Source organism: Lepidochelys kempii, chromosome 11 (assembly GCF_965140285.1).
Source record: "Lepidochelys kempii isolate rLepKem1 chromosome 11, rLepKem1.hap1, whole genome shotgun sequence".
NCBI lineage: Eukaryota > Metazoa > Chordata > Testudines > Cheloniidae > Lepidochelys > Lepidochelys kempii.
Genome location: NC_136390.1, coordinates 39,184,816 through 39,212,810, shown reverse-complemented (window position 1 = coordinate 39,212,810; position 27,995 = coordinate 39,184,816). Strand labels below are relative to the sequence as shown.

At 36.3% G+C, this 27,995-nt stretch overlaps 1 protein-coding gene across 6 annotated transcripts in view; it reads right to left on the bottom strand.

Moving 5' to 3' along the window:
- UBR3 (ubiquitin protein ligase E3 component n-recognin 3) overlaps positions 1-27,995 on the bottom strand; it is a 207,312-nt gene that overhangs the window by 82,569 nt on the left and 96,748 nt on the right. For 4 of the 6 annotated variants that reach the window (XM_073305786.2, XM_073305785.2, XM_073305780.2 and 1 more), the window contains 5 exons: positions 27,245-27,349; positions 23,318-23,491; positions 23,013-23,045; positions 21,308-21,768; positions 16,020-16,108 (listed from right to left, as the gene is read on the bottom strand). In XM_073305786.2, the coding sequence (XP_073161887.1) occupies positions 16,020-16,108; positions 21,308-21,768; positions 23,013-23,045; positions 23,318-23,491; positions 27,245-27,349 (862 nt within the window). The remainder of the gene's footprint in view (positions 1-16,019; positions 16,109-21,307; positions 21,769-23,012; positions 23,046-23,317; positions 23,492-27,244; positions 27,350-27,995) is intronic. The other 2 variants (XM_073305784.2, XM_073305782.2) reach the window with 1 other exon arrangement.

The following is a 27,995-nucleotide window of genomic DNA, read 5'->3' as shown; positions in this document are numbered from 1 at the left end:
GAGGTGTGTGTCATCTGCATACTGCTGGCATGTTAGTCCATGTCAGTTCCTTTAGTGGATGCATGCAGATGTTGAGAGGACTGGAGAGAGAATCAGTCCCTGTGGGACTCCATAAGTGAGAGAGGCCCAGTTGTGAAGGTGTAATTTCCCATCACTGCTCATTGGGTGCATCCCTCCAAGAAGCACTCAAACTATTTTAGCCCAGGACCAGTCTCCTCTCTCAGGTGAGAAAATTCACAACATGTAAATACAGAATGCAAGTGAAGTTTACATATCTTGCTTTAGGCACACATATTTAGAAATATCAGTATTTAGAATAGGATTGCTTAGAAGCGTAAACAGCAATAAAACCATTTTCATTAAGGTGGCTTTCTAACAGCACTAAAATCAGTACAAGTTACAGGATGGAAAAAACCATCATTTCCAAAATGATATTACTTTAATAGGTATTCATTCCACAATCATTCATTTTAATGTTAAATGAAAATGATAACCTTCAATATTTATATTCTTGAACACAGCAGTTCCACCTGAGGTGTTTATATTAATTTGGCTGTACCATTTCTCTAGCAGCAAAATAATGATAAAAATTATATTTAGTCTAGTCACATAATGTAATCATTGAAATCATTCTTATAATTATCAAACGACCTTTCTGTTCATTTGTAAATTATGCCCCCAGTTCTATTGATTTCCAGGTTGGTTTTCTTCCCTTCTTCATCTTTTTGATGGATGTACCATGAACTATCAGTTCTGAAGTACAAAAGGAAGGCTCATGATTCCTTCCTACTGTATTCTGAAATGACTTTGTATTACTTTTTACTTAAACTTAAATATCTGAATTTCCTCCCAAAAACCGTGGGAGGGGGGGGAGGGGGTGAGAGAACCTGGATTTGTGCAGGAAATGGCCCAACTTGATTATCATGCACATTGTGTAAAGAGTTGTCACTTTGGATGGGCTATCACCAGCAGGAGAGTGAATTTGTGTGGGGGGGTGGAGGGTGAGAAAACCTGGATTTGTGCTGGAAATGGCCCAACCTGATGATCACTTTAGATAAGCTATTACCAGCAGGACAGTGGGGTGGGACGAGGTATTGTTTCATATTCTCTGTGTGTATATAAAATCTGCTGCAGTTTCCACGGTACGCATCCGATGAAGTGAGCTGTAGCTCACGAAAGCTCATGCTCAAATAAATTGGTTAGTCTCTACGGTGCCACAAGTACTCCTTTTCTTTTTGCGAATACAGACTAACACGGCTGTTACTCTGAAACCTGTCATTCAGTATCTGGTTATTTGTTTCTTTAAAAGGGACTTTCTCAGAGTGAAGACTGTCTGAAGTGTGCAATAATATTTACTTCATACAACAGACGGACCTTCTTGACACGATTTGGGATATCACACAAACGGTTATCAGCAAACATAGAGGTAACCACTTTCCTCCAGGAAAGCTGAGGATATGATAATCCTCCCAACAGCAGTTGTATTTTAGAACTTTGCTAAAGGAAGAGGTGAAAATAGCACACCCGTAAGTGAAATTACAACTCTTGTCAGTCACCAAGCACCACCCTGGGAAACAGAATAGCACATTCAGAACTGGTGTTTATTGTCATAATACCTAGTACACCAATTCATAAGTCAGATATTTATCAAACGTCCATAAAGAGTGTGGTGTGAAAGGTAGCTCACCTCCCATTAATCTCTAATTTATACAAAAAATAGTATAAACATTTCCAACTCTAAATGCAGCTTAAAACACCTACTGTATAAAAATAAATCATCAATTGTCACAAAAGGAAGATATTTTAAGTTGTCAGGAGCTAAAATTACAATGGGAAAGGAGGCCACAATATGCTGATTATTAATTTGTATATGCACTTAATGAATATCATTGCAATATGATTTTTCCATATATTAGCAGAGAGCTAAATCACTTTATGAAAAACAGTTTCCTTGCAATCCTTATTAGCCTATGGTTATTAAAATTGTGCAAACATTTATCACCATCTAGTGGCAGCCTGATGAAATGAAAAGCGAACTATATAAATTTCAAATATTTTTCCCCCACTCTGAAATTCAAAGTACTCTATTATACATTAGCTATCAGAGAAAGTGTGTGACACATCTGTTATCATAAGGGGGAAGCAGCAACACTAAAGTTATTTTTAATTTTCAATATTTTCGGTGCCATTCTAAACAATGGCTGACTGGCCAGGGCTTTTGGGGTTGTTTTAGATTCTTTTGGTTGTTGTTGTTTTACAATATCCCTCATCTCCTAAAGCCAGAGGTGTGTGGAAAGGAAATAAGCGAAGTGTTCCTGCTTTCTCAATACTGTCAGCTTTAAAAAAAATATCACTTTTCAAACAGCACATACTGGCACATCCCAGATGTAACCTATATTGTTCACAGCTCTTGTATAATGTGTGCTATCAACCTCTGTGTTAGTTTGGTGTAAGCAGGTTTTTTGCCTTTTCAGCTAATACTTTTCAAGACACTTATTGCATTCTGCTTGTCAGTCATGATGACGGATGCAATTTCGATTGCCCCAGTTTCTGAGAAATGGTCAGCCTTGTCTCTTCATTTTTAACTCTTCCAGTGAATTAAAACCACGTAAGACTATCTAATATGAGAGCATTTTCGCCTTTTATTACTTCCTTCAAAGTTCTCAATTCCCTAACATGCAATTTTTAATATAAACAGGAAATTAAAATAGTCTAGATTAGCAGTATTTGTTCAACAATTTTCAGCAATATACTGTAACACAAAGAAAGTTATGCATTTGATTTATTTAGGCTCTGCTTCCCTCCGATTAGCACAAAAATCAGCCAGATGAATTAGTGCACAATTTGGATGTCAGGGTTCAGGCAGATTGTTGAAAAATATATATATATTTGCACATTGCATGAACATAACAAAAATATTTTACTCCAGGGTTTGCGCATTTTACAGTTGCTTGCAGGGACAAGTGTCAACATCTGGTACTTGTATTCACACTATGATAATCTATTTCTCAATAAAATTTGTCTTTAAAAAATGAAAATAAAACTAGCATAAATTTCAAATGTAAAATATAGATATTACTTTAAAAAATTTCAGAGCCACAGCTTCAAGACACGGTGATGTGTGCCAACATTGTTTCTTACTTCCTCATTGCATGTGGGGAACAGGATCAAAAACACATTTGCCTGGATTTAAGAATGCAAATGACCAAAAGTAGGCTTACTCCATAAACTTTTAGATGTGATGCAGGGCTCTTTTAGCCACTATTTAAAAAAATAAAATAAAATAAAAAAGAATTAAATACAATGGGGCTAGATCTTTGAATCCAGAAGACTACTTACTATTCAAATGAGAAGGCAATTTCCTGACTGACACTGAAGGAAAAACGGGTGAGGATACAAAACCTCAATAGTAATCATTAAACCAAGACAAGATTTTTGTTTAAACAGACAAGACCGTACTTAGGGTTGCTGGTTCAGGCTAAATTAATTGTCCCAGTTAGCCTCTGAGCTGAAGTCAAGTTTTCTGCTAAAAAAGCATCATCTATGTAAGCTCCACACACTGTACTTATGGTTTCTGAGAGTGTACTGTCCAAGAACAAAATTCACAAATACTGTTCCATTAGCCTAAAACTCCAAAGAATTAACCCAGGTTACACATATTTACATTTGAAGAAAAGAGAGGTGTATTTATTGGTGACACAGTAGTTGCAGGTAATTAAGCATGCCTTTTGCAGTTAACTAACCAGATAAAAGTAATTTTGGGTCTCTGCCAGAAGGACATTTTTTAAAGTATACCATCAACTTCTGGCTTTACAATACTGTTATAAGATGACAATATAGTAACAAACCTGGGACCACAATCTTAAAATAAACATAAGGAGGAGGAAAGTGTAGCTTGCTTGGTAGAAAGGAGGGTTAGAAGAATATTCTGAGGGGGATTAGGAGAACTGAAAGGATTTTGGTAGTTTGGAAGAGCAAATTCAGGCTGTGGCTTATATCACAGAATAGAGTTTTGCAACTGGAAAGAGGATGGGCACAGGGTGCATGACTGGAACAGGATGCTGACGGTGAACTGAAAAGAGCCATATCACTAGCGGTGAGGGAAGTTTAGGACGCCTGGCAATAAGTGGGTGCGTATTCCTATGTTCCTTCTTGCCCCAGCCTTTCCGTTTTCCCACTTCCTCTCTATTGAGCAACCTACCCTCTCACTACCTTAATTCTAATCACATGCTCCCAGCTGAACTTGTGCTGCATCCAGACAACCACGTTTCTCACTCAAGACACTGGAGATCAATAGAGATTCCTCCCCACAACCCTACCGCCAAAACACATTACTACTATATCTTATGAATGTGCAATAAGGACTGTGGTACTCAAACGGTTCAGAAGTACTTGGATTTCAGTTATCCATTTTGGATTTCACTTGGAGGTCGTTCACTCAGATGCAATAAAACTCAGGGTTTTACGACAGATGGAATTTATATGCAAGTTTAATATTCAGTATACTTTTTGACACCATACCTATTTGTTTTAATGTATAAATAGTGAAAATAATAATGCAGAAATGTCTTGTGTAGTCTGTCATAAGTTATTCATGCCTTGTTAGACATTTATAATTTTTTTTTTATATAATATTCAATTGAGTTGACTGGTTTCTCTCTCTAGTATTTAGGTAATTTTATTTTAATTCTACCAGTGATGTTCTCTTTTCCTTCCTATCATTTTTTAGCTGTAGTTGAGGAGTTGAAGATCATTAGTGAATTAGATGGGATCTAGTTAATTCATTCCTTCTTCCATGGAACCACAGTTGTATAACTTCACAAGGCTTATATTGTAAGGTGAGCAATGGTTTGGTTATTTCCTTGTAGTAGTAGCTACTCCTGTTGAAGTGAGTTGATGAACTGTATGTTCACTGACAATATTTTGTTTAAAAAGTTTTAAGTAGTTATTTATTTGGAGTTTTTGTTGAAGTGCTGTGCCTCCTTACCCAAATCCTTTATATTAGTCAATGACTGTAAAGTGCTGTAAATAAGAAATATATAGAGAATCTTAGCTTTGAATAATTTTAAAAATATGTGAACTGACATTTTCTAGCTTCTAGGATGGTATTAAAACAATGTTGGCTACATAAAAAGCAAGTGTCTAGGTACTTTTAAATCTGAAAATTATTCTTTACATTCATCATCATTTTCTTTGGGTGCCTGTAATATATTAAGCATAAAATATCTCCTATTATCATCAACAAGACTTCATTTGAAACAAGGTAAGCTGTACCAAATTAACTGAAATACATTTCGAAGGACAGAAAGTAAGTGAGCTGTAGCTCACGAAAGCTTATGCTCAAATAAATTGGTTAGTCTCTAAGGTGCCACAAGTACTCCTTTTAATTTAACTCTGAAGCCACTGTTTGTTTCTCATATAGCAAACTGCATTGTTAACCCAATAGTGAAAACATTTGCTACAGGGTTTGAATCATTCACCAACTAGAATGGCACTGACTGCACATATCAAGAAGACAATATGGTTAGTTTGTAGGCTAAGGGCAATTTGCTCTTTCTGAGCAACTGAAATTTTTGCAAGCCATTTGCAAAGAGATACTGGTGTCAAGCCCTTAGGCAGTTTACCCTTCCTCCCTTTGAAAAGCACTTTCTAACAACAAGGAAGGAAGGAAAAACAATGATTTAAGGGGGAAAATGGGATTATAAATAATTTGCTTCTCAATTCCAAGCTGTTTAAAGGGGCTTCTTCATCCTATCCTGAATATGAAAAAATATATTTATGTTCTAACCAGACAAAAATAAAAATATTCCTCCCACAGGACAAAGAAATCTTGTCTTGAATTCTGTATGTATAGACAAGACAGCATTGTTCTCTGTAGCATTCCAGTGCTGAATTCTATGGCAAACTGGACATTTTGCAGTAGCTTCAACTAAATTTAAATAACCCAAGTACTTTATATTCAATACAACAAATAAATACAAGCTAAAAATAGGACAAAGAAGAACAAATAAGGAGAGCACGGAGAAAAGAAGAAATAAAACCTTAGGTGCTCACCAAATTTCACCTCTGATCATAACTAGTCATATTCTTTACGGAAGGAGTCTGTAACATGAAACATCTAACACACCCTTGTAGTTTATTAATAAAATTAAGTTACATATTCCTTGGTTTATTTTTATATTCAAGTGCTAGGGTACACCTCCATGTTTTCAGTTTGCATCAGCTTTTTTTTTTTTAAACATATACGCACTGTAGTAGTTGCTGATGAAAAGCTGGAGGTCTTGGCAGCTGTGAAGGTGACATTTAAGGATATTAACACCCAGGAGGGAAATTGTGTGAAGCAGGAACCAACCAAAAGGTGATTGTGCTTTATGCAATTGACAAGAAATGCATCTCACCCCTGCTCTCCTTCTAGTGCAAGGTCAGAGATGATATTTTTGTTTGTGCTTGATCGCGCAGTTCCCTAGGCCAGCAACCTTTGACAAGAACTTACTGCCTCCACTGCAACCAGCAGTCATGGATAAGCATATTAGCTAGATGTTTTTGCTAAAATTTTAGCTAAAATGAAGTAGCTAAAAATGGTTGATTAAACTGAACAGTGCAAACATCTCAGAGCATTTGGATTCAGGCTCTCTGCAGCCTCAGGCAGACAACACAGCAGCAGTTTACATTTCGTTCACATTTGGAAATGTAAATGTCTAGAAATGTAATTAAGAGCAAAAGATTCTTTTAGAGGCAGTTTAGGTTATAGATTCTGAGACAAATTCCAGGACTGCAGCATCGTGGACCTGTGTACAAATCAATTGTACAGAATTCTAAAATCCAGTCCTGGTAATTAAAAAGGTTAGCCTTTAACCATACTATTTTAATATAGCACCAGCCATATGTTTTCTGTCACGGTGAAGTTTTTCAATTTGTGGAAAGGATGAAAACGGCTCTCGTCAGAATGTAATTCAGAATGGAAAAAAATCAATGTTTTTAAAATCTCATAATAAAATGGCATCAGGAACTTCTGTGTTTTGACTGATCTAATATAGTCATGATTCTATCCTTGCACACGACTATTTGGGAATCCTTTTGTTTACTGAAGCATGCTATCACTGACACCAAACATGTAACTTACTGTTCAGTCAAAATGCAGGTTTTCAACACCATCTTAGTACATCTCTTGTTTTTCTTCCCTTCTGTCCACAGTTCTCTGGTAGATGTTTTATTGTTCTCCTACTCCTTTCAAACTCATTCACTCTGCTCACCTAAAACCTTCCTTCTCATTGCCCTTGGTTGCAGGCCCTTCTTTTCCAGTTATTTAAACCTTCTTCCCCTGACATTTTTGCCACCTACATCCAACAGGTTTCTCAGCTTCTCCAGTGCTGTTAGGCAAGAGCCACTCCTGGCTGACAGGTGTCACTTCAATAAGAAAGCAGCTGATGCTTAAGACCAGCGGTACTTGGGGTTAGTTTGTTGGAATTTTTTAAGCACCCCTGCACAGAGGCACTACAAAGATGGGGATGTTAGGAAGCCAAGTTGGGGAAGAAGTGAATAAGACAAGGGAGGGAGACAAGGGAAAAAGAAGAGGTTAAGTTATTCTAGCAGAGAAAACAAAAAAATTATCAGCTATTGACAGTTAGGAAAAAGGTATTTTGTATTTTTTTAAATTACCTTAATTTTGAATCTGGAAATATTTCTCTTGGCATAAAAATTATATGGTCTGTTCTGTACTTTCCCTTGCCCCGAAGACCTCACTCACACCTTTCTGCTGTCTTGCTCACTCTTGCTATTCTTCCCCAGTTTGAGAGAGAGACAGGCAAACACCCCTACCCACACTTCCTGGCTCATGCTACTCATTCTCCAGAGTCCTTTTACTCTCTGCCTACATCCAGTTTGGCTCAAGAGGTATCGCAGGGCCACATCTTTCCTAGCCCTAGAGAAACATCTCAGTGCTTTCTCCTTATGAGACTTTCAGTACTGACTGAGATTCAGTATCCAGCAGATACTGATAACCACATTCGATATTCAAGAAATTCAGAAAGCCTGGAATTATCACATCCCTTTTCTGAATATTGTATATCTCCACACAGTTGAAAAATACTAGTACTGTATATGTATTTCCGGTCAAAACTAACACACACAAACTTGGACACTGTCTATATTATACTCAGTTTAAGGCATCAATCCTCCAAAGACTTATATGCATGCTTAACTTTGATGGGGTCCCACTGAAATCAAGGAGATTACTCACAAAGAAAGTTAGGCACCTGCTTAAGTCTTTGTAGGAATGGTTCCTAAGCATATGTCTTTACTAGCAATGTTAACAAAAGCTCTCCCAGCACTGTAAAAAACCCACCCCCATGAGGGGGGTGGCTCCCAGGGCTGGTGCACTGTCTACACTACTATTTTACAGCGCTGAAACTTGCAGCATTCAGGGGGGTGTTTTTTCACACCCCTGCGTGAGAAAGTTTCAGCACTGTAAAGTGACAGTGTAGACAAAACAGCAGGTGAATAAAACAAAAACAGGAAGAACAAGGTAACAATGAGATGATAATGGTCAGCATGATGATAATGCCCCATCTCAGTCAATCATGTTTTTCTTGCATGATTTCTCTGAGGTCATAAACCTAGTAGTTCTCCAGTCAATCATTCGGAGTTTCAGGAAAGAATAAGTAGAAAAGATATAAAATTTCTCAAATAAAATAAAAAATTCTTTAAAAATCAATATTAGGCCTCCCTTAAAAGTCATAACACTTAAAGAGAATATTTTCCTCTTCCTTTGCAGTTCATCCTCAAGATGAGCTGAAAATGTCTATCTTTTCTATACCACACAATTCGTTTGGAATTGCTGGAAACTGTGTCAGGTTTTCTTCATGCCATGGTTTGGGAGTGAAATATCAAAGTGAAATTTCAGTACATTACTTTCTGATGCCAATTTCTCTGCACCTCTAGCTCTGGAAAACATGCTAACCTTATTAAGTCAACATAACAGCTACATAGTTCAGCTTGCACACAAAACTTTTGTCTGTCTTCCTGAAATCTAGTGTCATTTCAACACAGTCTATGCCCAGAAGATAGTCAAAGTACTTCAGAGAGGTGCTAGTGACAGAACCATCCAGCAATACAGTACAGGAGGGCTGCTTTAGAACTATGGGGGATTCTCTGATTATCACCAACTAGAAAGTTCTTGTGGATTTTTTTAAAGGGTTCCATCGTGTCCTCAGATTTCTGTGTATCCAAAATTATTAAATAAATTGACTATAACCCTGTGTAACTATAGGAAATAAAGTTTACACTAAATATTACTGAGGGACAAAGAAAGCATTTAAATCTGTGACTGATATCCTCGGTGGTGCAAAGCATCCACTATTCCCATGCATTTCAACGGGAGCTGGGGTTGCTCAGCACCACTCAGGGTTTGGCTCTGTATCAACATAACTGAGTGCCCCAAGCTAACAAAATCCCAACATACACTTCCTCCTAGTATAAACTTTAACCAATTTGATAAACATCTGGTGCTTTGTTTTATTATAGAATTTAACAGTGACCTTGCTGACATTATATTTCATTCTGTATTCTCCTGAGTTTAGGTGCATGAGATTCAGAAATCAAAGAGTTAGTTAAAGGTGTCTAAACATGCTAAATACAGTTTACAATGCTAACTGTAGGCAGCATTCCTCCAGCTGAATATTATGTGTCAAGGTGGTCCCCTAGCATCAAAGCATCTATTAACACACTAATATCTTTTGCCCTGACCCAGCATGTGTGCTCTCAGGAGACCAGTAAAAACTAATTTATTTTTCTAACTGGCTTCAGAAGATTGAGTGTTAGGAAATGTGTGTCACCTTGCTTTAAAAATGTGCACTTTTTTCCCTGTGCTAAGGAGCATTGCTTCAAGGACTGAAAGATGTCCTGCTGAGAATCACAGCATATTAGGAAAGAACTGAGTAAGCATTGATAATTCACATTTGTCAAGAGGCATTGCCATATAAATTTAATTGAGTACTCCAAAGATGATAAAACTATTAAAGGAACACAAGATATTTAACATTCCTAATAAAATAAATGATAAAATTATGTAATATGTCAAGTTCAAGACAAAGGTATATTTGAGACAATAGTTTAGAAGTTTGCCTGGAACAGTTTTTACCAATTCACTTAAGAGTTCATTCAATTATTTACAAGTATCTATACAATTTATTAGAAGACATTATTAATTTGAAGAAGAGGACTTGAGCTTTGCTAATTAGTTTGTAGGACATTAAATATCCCAAATTCTTGTGTGACATGGATGCAACATTGTAACTTTACGACACTGCACTGCTATGGAGTGGCAATGACAAAGCCTAATGTCATCACATGACAACTTCGTTTTAAGAGAAAGTTTTAAAAGTAGCAATTTGGGGGGGGGGGGGGCGCGTTACAAGGCTCAGGAGATTACATCAGACACCATATTGCCAGCTTTACTCTGCAACGTGACTATACAAAGATAGTTGTTTGCCGTGTTGTTGTAGCAATGTTGTTCCCAGGATATGAAAAAGACAAGGTATGTGAGGTAATCTTTTATTGCACCAACTTCTGTTGCTAAAAGAGACAAGCTTTTGAGCTCCACAGACCTGAAGAAGAGTTCTGTGGAGCTGAAAAGCTTGTCTCTTTCACAAACTGATGTTGGTCCAATAAAAGATATTACCCCATCCACCCTGTCTCTCTCATATAAAAATTACTTTCTTAATCAATAGATCTTCTCCTTGAGTATATTCAGAATTGTATCTGCTTACTTTAGTGGCATATATATTACATATATTGCTGTAAATCCTGCAGAATCCATACTATTGTTAAAACAGAGTAAGCTGGACTCTATTCTTTCTTGTGCATGAATACAAATGTTTACTAAGTTTCATTCAATTACATCTAGGCAACCAAATGGCAATACTGTTGCATAGGTATCAATGGGAGTATAATTAGAAGACAATGAGGAATATAAAAACGCAACTGAAGGCCTAAATAATACGCAGAACTTCTGTTACTGGTGATTACATACAAGAAAGAAAGAGCTCTGAGCTCTCTCAATCAAAACTGAGTTTGCAAGGTTGCAGTTAAAAGATTCATTTGAATTGTAAAATAAGCACATTTAATATTAAAACACAAGCATGGAAAGTCATGCCATTTGTATTAACACAGGAAGCCCTCTGAAGATCAGACTGTGTCTGTGTTTCACTGTGCAGTATAGTTGTAGCCATGTTGTTCCCAGGATATTAGAGAGACAAGACAGGTGAGGTTTTTAATCTTTTATTGGACAAACTTCTCTTGATGAAAGGGACAAGCTTTCAAGTACTCTGGAAACTGTAAAAGATTTGTGTTTAAAGAGATACCATTCCCTATCCTCTGTCATGTTTATCACTGTCTACCCACATTTACTCTAAAAGAGAATGATCATACTGTAATACAAACAATACAACACATACTGAATGTAGCAATTTCCATTTTCAAATAACTGTACACAAAATCAAATTAATTAATTCTCACATCTCCCCAGTGGAATAAGCGTCCTCATTTTACAGGTGGGGAAACTGAAGCTTAAACGTTAACTACTTCCCAAACCACACCAAGGAAGTCAGTGACAGCTGGGGAGGTCTTAGCTCCCTGTAATAGACTCTGACCATGACTAACACGACAAAAACATATTCATAAAATTTAAAACAGACTGGTTGCCAAATAATCCAACTGTGATACTGCTGATAAGCAAGACCACAGTACAGATATTTGAGAACATAAAGTATTTTGATTAGGTTTGGTTTTAGTATTAACATATTGTTTTCCAAATAGAACAACACATTCTATAACAGCAATACACTACAGGGTGTTGCCATTTAATAGCATTGCTTCTGTGGGTATGTCTACACAGCAAAAGCCATGCACAGACTAGCCAACTGAATTCAGCTAGTGAACGTAACAACAGCAAGGAATACAGCACAGCACAGCAGATTTCAGCGTGGATAGTAGAAACCTAGCACAAACCCTGGGTACGTCCTCTGCTCACTAACCCACTCTGAGGCCTGTACCATGCTGTCTTTACTGCTACTGTTAGCCACAGTAGCTGGATTCAAATGAGATCAGGTAGGATAGACTATGCACAGCTTTTGCTGTGTAGACATACCCTATATTGAGTAAACACATGCAGAATTTAGTCTTGCAGCCCACTTTAGACAGATGCCTGACTAGTACTTAAATATCGTATCTTTTTCGTTAAATATTTCTAATAGCTGTTCCTGCAAAGTTTACAGCGATTTGCTGTTAACTAAAGAAGGTTAAAGAAATGCGTTCAGTTTGTTCAACATGCTCTACTTTAACTAGGAATATTCCATTTCAATATTAAATTATTACAAGATGATGGAATGCAAATTTCTTCTGTGTGCATATTTTAATTTAAATCAGAATACAAAAGCTATTTTATGTTGGACAAAACTGCAAATTACATATACCATATTCTCAGTAAATAACCAGACTTGGGGAAATGGCAGAGTAGCCTGGAAGGTGCACAGAAAAAAAAGTAAGCTGCATAATGTTTCTGTTTTCATCTATTAACACAATGCTTGGAGGTTGGAACTGTATTAAGATGTCACCAAGAAATGTCTGCACTCGTAATAATCATTTTAAAGTGGAGTCCATTAAATTGATGCTATGTACTACTGTGGCATACTAACATCATTAGTAACAAAAACACATTTTCATGCTAAGAAGGGTACTTAAAATTATTCACTAATTAAAGTAGGAAGCAAATACATATTTATTTTAAAAAGTTACTAAACTGTTCTAATTTGCATGCCCAGAAACCTTTTATGCATAGACCTAAGCACAACGACCTAGGTTTGTCTGTATAGATGTTAAAAATTCTATGGAATTTTTCCAAAGAGTTAGATTCACCTACATAATCTTGGTAAAAGCTGCATTCTTACTAACACACATCCTCTCTCATGTACAGTGGGTCTAGCCACCATTCCTGGATTCTGGGCAGGACCGTAACTATTTGGTCATATGATACCTGGATGGGGAGTAGACTGTGCTCAACCAATATTACAGAGGCTGGAAGCAAAGTCAGGCAAGTGGTGTCACATATATGCACGCACTCATATGGCCAAGGAGCCCCAGACACACAAGCACAGTCATCACCAGTCTTATGCACTGGCCATTCTCTACTGACTGAGGCAACCGGAACCTGTCCTCTGTCATGAAAATATTTACCAAACTGGAATCAAGTTGAGCTTCTATGAACTTTGTTGTCTGTGATGGTGCAAGAGACAACATCTCATAGCCCTGGTCTACACTGGGGGGTGGGGGGGGAAAGGGGGCGAAATCGATCTAAGTTACATAACTGGGGCACATAACTTACGAGGAGAGGCTGAGGGAACTGGGATTATTTAGTCTGCAGAAGAGAAGAACGAGGGGGGATTTGATAGCAGCCTTCAACTACCTGAAGGGGGGGTTCCAAAGAGGATGGAGCTGGGCTGTTCTCTGTAGGGGCAGATGACAGAACAAGAAGCAATGGTCTCAAGTTGCAGTGCGGGAGGTCTCGGTTGGATATTAGGAAAAACTACTTCAGCAGGAGAGCGGTGAAGCACTGGAATGGCTTACCTACGGAGGTAGTGGAATCTCCATTCTTAGAGATTTTGAAGGCCCAGCGTGACAAAGCCCTGGCTGGGATGATTTAGTTGGGGTTGGTCCTGCTTTGAGCAGGGAGTTGGATTTCCTGAGGTCTCTTCCAACCCTAATGGTCTCCTGAGGTCTCTTCCAACCCTAATCTTCTATGATTCTACAATTCCAGAATCTATCATAGGTAGAATGCATACTCACATGTACAAAGAAATGAAACATCTCCTTTATTATATCTTCAAAGAATTCCATTAACCTTTCATTTCAAATTGCCATTCAAAGTTAATCTTGTTTTTAAAGTAATCCATAAACATATTTCAGCACATTCTACAGGTTTTGTTTTGCCCTACTTTCGCCAAGTGCGCTGTCCCTTCACAGAATCTCAACCTAGTTGGTAAAAGACTCTTTTTGGTGACCCTTGCCATCTGGAACAGCCTTCCTGTATCTCTACTCCATTAATAAAACATCTAAAGCACCTTCAAATATAATATGAAACTATTTCCTCTATTACATCCTGTACCCCTCTACTATTTTTTTAAATCTTGTAACCACAATATTTAATTCTAAAAATTGTTCGGGTTATAGTGTGTATGACCATCACCGTATAAGATAAAAGTTCTGCTTAAATAGGGTGGATTGATTTAAATTACAATTATTTAAATCACTCATTTTAATCATGACTTAAATCAGCAAGCAGGAAACCTTAGTTTAAATCACTGGTTTTATCTTGGTTTGCATTTGTGCTTTTTAGTTATTTTCCTTATTAAAGGTTAGTTTTCATCAATTGGTATAACCATTAAAACATGTGAATTTGCAACCAAAGACAGCCTTTACACTAAATTTGACCTACTTTTTGATAGCCTGGAGGATATACTATATCTATACTAATTTATTTAAGCAATTACATAACTTAATATACATTTATTCAGAGTCTTAAATTTTTATATTATGTTAAAAAATGGTGACTGGCCCATTTCTTATTAACTAGATGATAGGGTTTTTTGTCAATCTGTATTTGGGTAGAAATTGGAAATCCATTAAAAATTTACAACAGCAGTTGTTTTCAAATTGTTTTCATTAGTTAAATAAAACTACCTTAAATGTGCTTGATACCTAAGAAAAAAACATCAAAATACTTTTTGCACTTAAACTGATTTTTAAAATAAAGGATTAACTTCAGTTACTCAATTGATATTGTTTCCAGTTATCATAAGCCAGATTTTTTTAAAGGTATTTAGATGCTTAAAGATGCAAAATAACTGCCTAGTGGGATTTTCAAACTTTAACAGGTTAGGTGGCTAACTCCCATTAAAATCAATAGGAGTTAGGCACCTAACATACTCAGACACTTTTGAAAATCCCATTAGGCACCTCTCTGAAACTTTAGGTGCCTAAATATTTTTTAAAATCTGGCCCCACATCCTTCAAATTTTTAAAATTAGCAGAGCTCATCCCCTCCCACTTCATTTTTATTTATACATTTGAAAAGGAAAAACAAGCTTTCCTGCTTTTTTAACTCCCCAAAATGTCATTTTAACTTTGAGTGAACTAGTCCAAATGAAGAAAATATTCTCTGTATCTGCTAGCTAAATTGAAAACAAAAGTAATTAATGAAAAAGCTTTTCTGCACAACAGAAACTAAAAGTACTTACATTTGGAAAAAAGTAAATACCAGTATTCGCTCCATGGTCTGAAAATAATATATATAGTAATGCAGTGCATGACATCGTGATACATTTACAAGCTTGCACTGACCTCAAAAGTTAAGATGTTTTCCTTTTGATTCTCCATCTAATTAAAAAAGCAGCATCCTTTAACTATTAACATAGGAGAGGGCTCATGTTTGCAGTTTTTTTTATTTAAATGACTTTAATAGTTTACAGTAAATGTAGTCCTAACATAGGCTGTCATAATTTCAATTTTAAACAGGTTTATTTTAAAAAAGAAAAATGTATTAAATTTAAATTTTAAAAAAAATCCATCAACTTTTATCCACCCTGTGTAAAAACTATTTGCCCTTTATGGATGGTTTGGACTCAGTTCTACAAATTAGCTCCTGAACATTTTCATGATTGCCATGCTTTGTTTGGTAGACAGCATGGTCAGGTGGTAAGAGAGCAGAATTGTCCTTTGGAGGTCCTAGGATATAAGTAGCTACACAATGTAAGTACATAGTATGAAGAATTATTTGAAGTCCAGGAAATGTAGCCTATTTGTAAAGGGCGCCTTATTAAGCAGCAGCAGCATTTTCTTTTCTTTTTTTTTTTAAGAGAAACTGCATTTGTAAACATCTGTGGGAGCATCACATGCACAGAAATTGGTCCAAGGGACTTTTTAAAAATAACTTAACTACATACAATAAAATAAGTAATACAACTTACCAACATCCATGGCAGTTTCCATGAAGCTTTTCTGTCTCGAAGCAAATTCAGCTAGCAACTTTTGTTGCCTCTCTCTGGCCTTTTGTCGTCTACATGAAAGATATTAGAAATTTACTGAAGAACAGTGAGAGAAGAGTTAAAAATGTATTTTCTTAGGTTTATAGCATAGCAGTTAGCACTCCACATGTAACACTGAGAGAAGAGTTAAAAATGTATTTTCTTGGGTTTATAGCATAGCAGTTAGCACTCCACACAATTGCATCTGAGATACAAGATTTACCACGGTCACCTCTTTGCATTCATTTGTTAGACAGACAAATGAGGAATCTAATACCCTAGAAGTGGTCCTTGATGATAAATGATGACTAGTTTTTGTTGGTTACACGGGAAGGGATGAAAGCCAGACAACAAAACCAAAGGATGATGATCTAATCAGAACTTACCAGTGTACAAGAAATAAGGACATTACTCCTGAATGTTATTTTTGTACCGCATTAGGGAAGAGCAACTCACAAAAAATGGAAGCAAGCCTGAGAAAAATGGCAGCATCAGTATACACATCCCCACAATAACTTCTAGTGTCCATACTTTTCTGCTTCCCTTGCAAATAGTGATTAAAATTTACTAGTCCAGGCCAAAAAACAGCAACAAAACTGCCTGATTTGTATGCCATTGCCTGTGATCGGGATAAAAGAGAACAAAGGACCTGGAGTAGGAGGAGGGCACAAACACCAAATTCTTGTTTTAACTATCCATTTAAAAATATGTACAAAATGTATAAGACATATAAAACGATGCTAAGGTTGCAACATCAAGCATTCAAAAGTTAAGAAACACTAAAATTAATGCTGCTCAAGCAACCTAGAGACTGATTTTTCCAAAGATGCTGAACATCCACAACTCCAACTGACTTCATTTGCAGTTGTGAGTACTCAGCTCTTCTGAAAATCATGCTCATGGTGTCTTAAATTGGGCCCCCAAAAAAGGAGTACCACACAATTAGTGGTCACCTAGGGAATTTTGGTTTCAGTGTCTTGCCCAGGATCACAAAGGAAGTCCATAGAAGAGCCAGAGGTAAAACCAAATTGTCCTGGGTATTATTCAACTGCTTTAACCACAAGATCATCAATGCTCTTCTTAAGTTGCTGCCTACTAAGTGGTTCCAAGTTCAAATTAAATGAAAGAAATATGGTAACTCCATATATTCACTTTCATGTGACTAGATCATCATCACAAAATTAGCATACGTTATTTAGCATAAAACAGCCTGGGAAAATATCCAAACTCTGCTCATAAAGAGCCTCAGGACAACACTAGAATCAAGACTGAATTACTTTTTTCAACCAAAGATGATATCAATGATTTTAATCCTTGCTAAGGTTTTGAAAAACCTCATCAGCAGTTGCTTACACTGGTGGGAAAAAAGTGGCCTTTAAATGCCAGTGCTGCCCGCTCATTATCTTTCACAGGTCTGGTTTCTCCTCATCACACGCCTCCCACCCAAAAACACAAACAAATTAAATTAGAGCCAATAAAGAGCCAATAAATAAATATCCCTGAAATGAGCTTCTAGCGCTGTGATATTCACTGTTTTGTCACTCCAGTTTATTTTTTAAAATTAAGTTTGCTTTGGAAATGTTTTGGAAATGCACTTTACACAGTTTATGTTCCTATTAACAAAGAAAACTCACTAATTTATTTTATTTATTTTAAGATACATTTTGAAATATCACAATAAGTATAATGGTACCTATTAATTGTTTGAGAATTTGGAGGAGTCAGTCACTAGGCTCTCTGTAGGCTGTCCCATCCCTCTCCTCCCCTTCCCATTTACTGAGAAAAATGACACACACACGCATTATATGGAAAGATAAAATTTTATGTTTTAAAGGAAACAAAAAGTCACCCTTAAAATTAAATCCACAGTAAATTGTACAGTGACTCAATAGGACCCTGGTAATGAAATTATTTACACTGATTAAGTAAAATATAGTTTTAAGAAAGGGCAAGAGTAATTAGATACTGTTTTTCTTGAGCAAGTATTATTTAACTTAGTCAATTTTCTTAGGCATTTTTAGAATTCAAGTATCCCCACATGCGCACATATTTATTTGTCACATTGAAAAGTCACCACTTTTTAAATTTTTTTTTTCTTACAACAATTTTAAGATTGATTATTTTAGAGGATGCATCCGTAATGTGAGACAACCTCCTATTGGAATTATTGTGGTAATTTTTCCCCAGAATTTTTTCCTCAACCTATGCTTCGTTTTTACTAAAAGAGTCTGACTGTAAATAGAGAACCTTAATAAGGAGACATAAACAAACTCTGACAGATTCAGTACAGCTCAGTAATTTTCCATGATAGCCCAAGGGCCTAAGATACTGAGGCTGAAAAATATTGTAAGCAGCTCAGTCTCTCCTCTAGCTCTGTCTTGGTTTCTATGGTGACAATCGATCATGTGAGAGATGCCAACTTTGTCTTTGTAGGTTGAGGTAACTAGAAATGGGTCATCACTGAGTGCTCAAACACTGCCTGCTCAATCTTCATTATTACAAAACTAGACTTGAAATACAAATGTAAATTGAAGCTTAGATTCATGCTGCTCACATAGTCATCAGATTAGATCCATTTGAATTCTAAACGGTCACAAGGTACTGCCTGTTAGAATATTTGTTTCAAGTCTTTGCAAACAACATCGCTGATTCAAGGAGGTAGAAAAATAGTCATTTGGATGACAAATAACTGGAAATTATCATTTATCATAATCAAGTGATCCTTTGAGCTTTATTCAACATAAAAGTATTCAGAACGTCTGCTCAAATGTCACATCCTTTACAGAGAAAATGCATGGAATTACCCTTTATTACATGAAAAATACAGTTCTGTTTCACTTATTCTCTCTTCCCCTCTGTTTAAACTGAAGAACCCTCAGTTGCACAACTGAGGCATAAGTATTTCAAAGTGTAGCACTGTATTTTTAAAGAGACAATCAGCACATTTAAAAAAAAGCAAGTTTCACCTTCTAAAGTTTCTTCTTTAGTTCACTGAATGATTGAAAAAAGTTTTAATTTTTATTTTGTAGCATTTAGTTTATATTGAGTTTTGGTTTTATATTTAGTCAAGGTTTTTAGATAATATGGTTCATAAAAACATATGAATTTATTTTGGGTTTATTTTATTTAAAGAAAAATACACTTCTAGTATTAGGGTTTTGCATGAGTCTAAAGCCTTCAGTAATTTTAAGTAGCCATAGAGACTTCAGTGAGAGTACTGATCATACAGCAGGTCATTTACCCTTAACTGCTCAAGGTCGCACTGGTCTTTTCTGAAAAGACCAACTTTCTTCTTTGCCACTCCAGCCAGTATAGCTTTTCTTGAAGTGCCTAAAAGCTGAACGTCTTAGAATCCTACAGTTCTTAAGGTCTATACTGTATTTCTAGCCAACTAGAATAGAATGAATTTTGTTGTTCATTTTTTTAAAACTTTCCCAAACCATTTTAAAACAAACTGAAATTACAAGTACACTATACATACATACACGCACACACACTTGATGTTCTTGGGAACCTATAGCTTTTATAAAAGACTGAAATCTTTCTATTCCTGGATTTCTTGCAGCTATGTTCATACCAATATTATCTTGCCAAGTAAACCACTTGAAGATGGAACAGCTCAGAAGAAAGCTCATCTTTTCAAAAAAGAAAAGTGTTCCTTGAGTAACGAAGGGCAAACTGACCTGCTAGGTGATCCAATCTTTCATTGAAGTCTCTCTGGTTCTCCAAAAGTTACTAGAAATGTAACTATATGAAAGCTACTGGAAATGCATTTTTCTTCAAATAAAATAAACCAAAAATAAATTTAGATGTGACATTCTGTGTGTAGGTGTGTATACAACCACACACAAAAATATCCCCTATTTACTTAATGTTATTAAGATTGCATAGTAGCTCATTAAAAGTTCCTCATACAACCTTAATTCTGCCCTGTCTGCATATGTACTAACATACTCTTCAATTACATGATCACATACTATTTTTTGCCACTTAATAGTCTTTTAACATAACTTTTTGCATGTTCTATCCAAGTACTTAAAAAAAAAAAAAAGAGAGAGAGAGAGAGAGAGAAGGAAAAACATGTTATGTGTGATGGTGCCCCATCCAGAAGCTCAATTCTGTGTGGCAAAACGAGTGACATGCTGGAAAGCACTGAACGTTGAGCAATTTTAGTAGCAAGCCACTAGCATGCTTGTCTGGGCATAACACAAACTGCATACAGAGATTTTTGAAAGCTTCTCTCTGCCAAATTTGAACAGATTTTGATGGGATCATCAGTAGGCACTTCCCTGACCCCAGTACTATCCTCTTGCCAACTTTCAAAATCATACCGAAAACAATGGGACATTAGTGTTCCCCAAAAAAACAAAAAAAAGTAGGAAAAAAGCATCAGACAACCTTTATATAGAAGTCACGTCTCTTCTGCTACAATATATACATAGGTATACACAGAGACAATATACATGTGATTGTGCACTTTATCACAGACATATAATGTCATTATGTGCCCACTAATTCATCTCCCCTGATCTTATTTCAACCTCGCAAGCCCATGGTCAGCTTCAAACTGCCTTATTTAAAAAAAAATTATCTTCCTTGGAAACTGTTTCTTTCTTGTCTTTGCTAATGTAGACTATCACCCCTTCCATCCTCCCAAAAGTATAGCTCACTCAAAGCCTAGGAAAGGAGAGAAAGTCCTCAGATAGTAACAACTGTTCTAGACATTAAAAGGTGTCTGCTTTAAAGTTCTTTATTTTGTAGCCCTGAATGTCTAGAATCTACATTTTTGACCATGGACCAAAAATGATTGAGAACCACTGATGCAAACAAAGAAGTCATGATCGCCAATCAAAAGACCTCACATATAACATGACACAAGATAACCAGGAACAATGGGAAGGATTAAGGAAAGGGAAGACAAGCATTACAAAAACAAAAACATATGCTAACTATCATTAGTTATACACACAGCAGGAAACTTTCCCTAAGAATTTCTTTATGTAAAGGCCCAATCCTGCAAGGTGCTGATGACACTCAACAGACATTTAAATCAGGCAGCTTGCAGGACTGGCTGTTGAAGACTAGAGTTATAATTTAAGATTTTAAATTTTTTGGTAAATTATTTGTTGGTTTAGAGATTACTGCCAAACAAATAGATCAATTTATCAGACAGACAGGGGTACATACCACCACCCGCTCCATTGTGCCCCATATTATTTTTAATACATTACCTTTCCTCTTTGTCCAAAGTTTTCTTCTCTGCAGGACTAATCTTTTTTGGTGGTACAGGAGGAGTCACTTTTCTGCATATCTCTTCAATGATACGTTTATTCAATCTGCTTTGTACTGCAGCTTTCAATAAAATTCTTTCTACTGCTGTCATCCCATCACCATGAGAATATTTAGGAATTTCTGGTTGGATTAAAACCTCCATATCATCAAACCATGGAGGATAGTAAGAGTTTTGTTTTCCTGAGAGTTTGTGATGAAGTTTGATAAGCAGGGACAATATGCTTTCTTTGATTTCCAGAATGGCTGTGGTTAACTGTGGTGTTGCACCAGGTGCTGACCATTTCATTGATGTCTTGGGACGAACTACCTGACTTGCTTCACTACTATTGCGATTGATAATTTCCTGAAATTTCTTTCTACGTTCTGCAACCAAGCTGAACACTTGAGCTGTCCCTGAGTTCTTAAAAAAAGAAAGAGCTATCTGTAGTGGATTAATAAAAGGGAGTACAAGAATCAACAATAATCATTTTGCAAAACTATAGGCAACATCTTTTCAGCTTCCAACAGCTAGCTAATGAAAAAACAATAAAGGCATTCCTATGCCTTTAATTTCCTCTTCCCAAGCAATTATTAGTTATTTTGCCACAATTTAAAAATATTTCTATATTCAAAATATCCTGCATGTCCAACATGACTTTATACATATTAGTTATACTCATAAATATAAAAAGCCAGGTATGAAAATTTAAAGTATCCATATTAATATTTATGTTTTTAGTTGAACAGCAAATAATCAATTTCATATTTAACGTTAAGATACTGATCTCAGTGTAAGCTGTTGAGTGGTCAAAACTACAAAGAATCAAGTTACTTTTTAAGTGCCTAAATATGGCATTAGGAGCTTAACTTATGGATCCTATTTTTTTTAAAACTTAGTCCTCATTTTCCAGAAAAGGTGAGCACTCAACAGCTTCCAATTATTTAGGTGACTAAATTTGGAGTGGGGAGTCTGACTTCAGGCACTCCCGTTTTTTCTTTTGTTTCTTTTAAATGATGGCCAGTTTTTATTGGGAAAAAATGTTGTGCTAACACACAAAAATACCTGCTATATAAACTACACGTCACTGCTGTAGCTCTCTTTAAATCTGGTGTTCTTACATAAAAACAACAATGACAATAGAGACTGGATTATCTACCAGTTATAAATCTTATGATTCCAGTTTATAAAAATTAATTTTGCTTCCACAAAAACAAACCAATTTGCCATTAATCATTTCGAACACACTTTCTACATAACATTAATAGGTCAAGATTATTCAGATATGAGACACTAGACAACATAACATTATAATATGTTAGTAACATTAGTTTGCCATCTGCAGTGGCAAAAACAAAACAAACAACAAAAGGCACATACATAGTGAGCCCATATTTGCTCCAGTAGTAGGCCAGGAAAAAAAAACATTTAATACCTTTAATAAATGGGAATTATTTTAAAAACCAAATTATGTCAAATTCTAAGTCATTCAAATCTATCAGTCTATTATTTAAGAATGAGGGGCTGACAAAATGCATAGGTACTTGCAAAATAAAAAAAGTCTCAGAAATTAATGGATTGTTATGGTAATGGAAGTTAATGGTAAGCATAGTTAAAGCCATGTTGCCAGTTAAGGGCATTAGAATACAAACTGCACACAAATCTACCTCTCTTTGAAGGCTCTTAGACCGCCTTGGACTCTGGTAGGTTGGGCAGGGAGGGAGAAGAGGGTGGAATTAAAAACGGTCATTTGGAAAAAGGCATGTTTTGAAATAACTTCCACACTTCAGGAATAATCCTGCCACAGAAATAATGTAGTGGTATTGATGAGGAAAAATACTCCTGAGAAACTTATAAAACTAATCAGTATTAAGGTAAGTTAACTGGTGTTCAAAACAATCAATACATTAGTTACATCTTTCTGGCACTCTTATTGCAGAAGACAAAAAACTTAGGATTTCTTTACACTTACCTGGGAAAAAGCTAAGCCATCAGAGCTGGTACTTGCAGGTGGTTCTCTCTTCACTTCTGGAGCAGTCTCTGGTACTCTCACTCGAACATAGTTAATAAAGTGACGCATGTTAGACACCAAGTTACTACCTGGAAACCAGCTGTCATGGCAACGTTCATGTTCACCAACAGAATCCTAGAGTAATAGCCATGAAAAACAAATCAATGGAAAAAACTTTGAGTACATTTTATATATATGTTAGCTAGATAGATATTTCTTTTATAGACTATGATAAATAATGTTGCTTTTAGAACTGTACCAAAGCTGATTATTATCTCTGTAGTAAAAGGGAACCGTACACTGGAGTATAGATTCATAGATACTAAGGTCAGAAGGGACCATTATGATCATCTAGTCCGACCTCCTGCACAATGCAGGCCAGAGAATCTCACCCACCCACTCCTGCAAAAAACCTTTCACCTATGTCTGAGCTACTGAAGTCCTCAAATCGTAGTTTAAAGACTTCAAGGAGCAGAGAATCCTCCAGCAAGTGACCCGTGCCCCATGCTACAGAGGAAGGCGAAAAACCTCCAGGGCCTCTTTCAATCTGCCCTGGAGGAAAATTCCTTCCCGACCCCAAATATGGCGATCAGCTAAACCCTGAGCATATGGGCAAGATTCACCAGCCAGATAACCAGGAAAGAATTTTCTGTAGTAACCCAGATCCCACCAAGGTATGTACCTTGGTAAAATGATACAGATCTTCAAAAATGCTAGTGACAGACTGCTGGACTGAAAACCTCAAAAAAATGTAGAAAAATTATATTTTGTTCAAATATAAGCATCTATAAGTATATGAAGAGAGCATGCATGAGGAGGAAAGGAATTCTTCAGGGTAGTACAAAGTGGTATGAACTGAGAGTAATGGGATAAAATTTCTAACTGTGAGCTCTAGCATAGGGTAAACTAATCTTCTAAGGAGAATAGCAGAAGTCCAGTTTCCTGAGTCATATAAAACAGAACTGGATAAAGCAATGAAAAAAATATATATATTGTAAGGAAAAATCCTGCACTAGTTAGGGGGCACGGACTAGCTGACCTACACAGAACCACAGATATTCAAGACCTATCTATCTAGGTTCTCACACTGGTTGGAAAGGTAATGTGAAATTCAATAGCTTTCTTCAAAATAATGGTATATCACTGCCTTCTAATGCTTTTCGTTTTGACAAAAAAAAATTAATATTCTAGGTCAGCGGTTCTCAAACTGTGGGTCGGGACCCCAAAGTGGGTCTCGACTCCATTTTAATGGGGTTGTCAGGGCTGTCTTAGACTTTCTGGGGTCCGGGACCAAAGCCTGAGGGCTTCAGCCCTGGGCATCAGGACTCAGGTTACAGGCTCCCTGACTGGAGCTGAAGTCCTTGGGCTTCAGCTTTGGCCCCCACACGGGGGCTCAGGCTTTGATATCCCGTTCTGGGATCATGTAGTAATTTTATTTTCCGAAGGGAGTCACGGTGCAATGAAGTTTGAGAACCCCTGCATAGGTCAAATAGTCTTTCGTTATGCTGCCATTATATATTTTTATCAAATATTGTCTCTTTCACTGGTATTATGGACATTGTCATCTACAGTACTAATGTTTAATGACCTCAGTATCTTCAGTGCTGATAGTTACCTGGGTAAGGGACAATGATTTCTCCAATGGCTACTAGGATTCCTCTATGAAAATTTCTCACTTAAACACACTAAACTGGATGCTGTTTTCAATATTGTATTAAACGGGTTGTTCAACTTTACAAAAACTGCAAGATGGTTTAAGATAACTGTTGTTCTGGAACTGTAATGCTGTCAAATAAATTTGAGGAATGGTAACTTCCTCTCATCCACCGCCACTTTATCTCCATTTTAAAAATAGTTTTTAAGAGTACAGTTTCTGTCCTAAGTGCTTTCTCCTTTTTTCATATGATGTTTCTTATTAAGCTATCCAAAATATAGCTACAATTCATTTATTTCCTTGTTTGCACATTACATTAAATAATGGAACAGTATTGTTCTGGGAATAAAATGTGTTTGTTAAATTCATTAATAAAAACACTTAAGATTTTGCTTCCTTTATGTAATGTCTGGGGCCAAATTCTGCTCTCAGATATTCAGAGATTTTAACAGAAGAAAGATCATTGTGGTTATCTAGTCTGACTACCTGCACAAAATAAGCCATAGAATGACACCTAGGAAACTGCTGCATCAAGCCCAATAACTTGTGGTTGAACTACAGGCTGTCTTTAAGACAGACAACCAATCTTGATTTAAAGATTTCAGGTGATGGAGAATCCACCATATCCCGTGGCAAGTAGTATCAACGATAAATGACCCTTAATGGTAAAAAAAAGCACTTCACTTCCAGTCTGAACTTGTCAAGCTTCAACTTCCAGCCATTGGGAGTTATAGAAACATTTTTAAAGGGAATAATTTGATTCTAACTTTTTCAAAAGTCCATGGAAAATGGAGATTTTACTTTGGTCCCTGATCCTGCATGTTATTTGTTCCAACCACATGGAGTCTCACTGAAGTCAATGGATTCTGTGCAGGTACAGAGACCTGACCATGTGGAAAAACAAGATTGGGGTCTTGGTGAATAGTGGCCCCGAATAGCCCTCAGCCTACCATTACGATATCCTCCCCGTAAAGAATCCTCCCAGACGTGGGATACTCAATTTTAAAGCTACTAAAAAAAAGGGTATCTTTACAACATGTTTCATTTGTGTAGCCTTCAGCTGGTGACTATGCGTTGGTGTGAAGATTAATATTATCCAATTAGACAGACCTACTCTAGCTTCATAGAACATGTAAGAATTTTTGTTTGTTTTTAGCTAGCAGAATATTACTGATTGCCAAGAATTCTCTGAACATCTCATCGTTTAAGGTTTTTTTTGGTGCATACAGATAGGCTTTAAAAACCTCTATTCATCATTAAAAAGCCAAACCTTAATAAGAGTTTGACCTTGTGGTTGTGACAAACCTTTGCAGACCTGTTGTTGTGAATTCATTTGATAATTTTTGCATTTTTTATACTTTTTAAAAAATTTTGTAATGTAGAAGAATACTGAAAGTGAGAAGACCAATATGCTTGCCTGTTCTCAACTGGATATATTGGTTAAGAGATACTTGAAAGCTATTCTTTAAGTAAGCTTTATAGTCAGTTCATTTTCAATAACCATCTTCAAGCAATAATTTACTAAATATAAGTCCATTAGCATTACACTGACCATTCCAGCATATGTACTACAAGATTTTAATTTAAATTTTCACAACTGTATGCTACTTTATGATATTCAAAAACACACACATTAATTTAAAACAAAAGTTAAGCAAAACACTCCTGAAGTAACTATTAATTGGCTATTATTTATTTTCTCAAGAAAATTTTCCCAGCAAATATCCCAAATCTTAAGGAAGAGTCCTGAAATCCAAAAAACATTGGGCCAAGAGCCCCATCTTGTAAACCTAGCTTACACACGTAAATACCATTGAAATTGCATACAAGAGGGACTGCATGATTAGGTGCCAAGTCTTTAGGTTAGACTACTAAAATGATATTGTTTTTCAAAGACCTGTTTAAAATAGGAGGAAGCAAGAGAGAAAAAATTCCAACACCAGCTAATTTCAGCAATTTGGCAATGTTCAATCGTAGTCACATCAACAAATAATAAAGCCACTTAACTGCCTGCCTTGCTGTAACCTGAGACAGAAAGATTATTTAGCCTCAAACTGATCCCTGGTTATACGATAAAATGACAATCTTGTATCCCTAATCAAATTTTAAAATTCTCGTTATTAAATTTGATTTTAAATCATGCCTATAGCTTCTTAATGTTATTGTTTAAAGATCATATACAAATAATACTTTCCTTATTAAAAAGGAAAAAACTAATGACATTTAACACTTACCTCTTCATCGGACTCCTGCTCTGGTGAATCTTCGAGTCCCAATTCAATCAAATACAAAACCATGCAAAGGACATGTTCTGACAAATTTTGATGATCCATCAATATCTAGGAAAAAAAAAATTTACATTTGTAACTCAGATGACGGCATTTTGAGACCCTCATATGAAAAGTGCAAAGTGCAAATTATTGCTGCCAAAGAAACTGATGGAAGAGGTCTGTAACCTAAACTGAAAGATAAAGAAGATAACCAAGATTTTCTTTTGATGGGGGAAGATAAGGGGTTCACATAAGATTTGCTGCCCCAGAACATAAGGCTTTTCCACTTACAACTAAATGCCCTTCCAAGTAAGCTCCTTCAGAGAAGGTAGATGGATTTGAGACACTTGCTTGAAAATACCAAACCTTTTTTTTTTTTTTACATACTCTCAGGAGCCATACCTATTAAGAGAGGAATCCTGAGTGGAAATGTAGAAAAAAGAGCAGATGGACAGAGACAGTATGCTACATCAACACTTCTGTTGCCCAATTCTTTCATTCAGAATTTAAGCTCTGATTTTAAATACAAGTTTCTTGCTCTTAGAATCATGAAGGAAGACTGCCAATGTGAACTGATTTAGTGCTATCCTACTTCATCTACAAGGAATGACAGTCTGAAACAATAGTCCTCACATAGGTCAACTGCCCTGTTCATCTTACTGGGATGTTTACTGTGAAGCACCCGAACAACTTAAACGCCATTCTTTACCTCAAG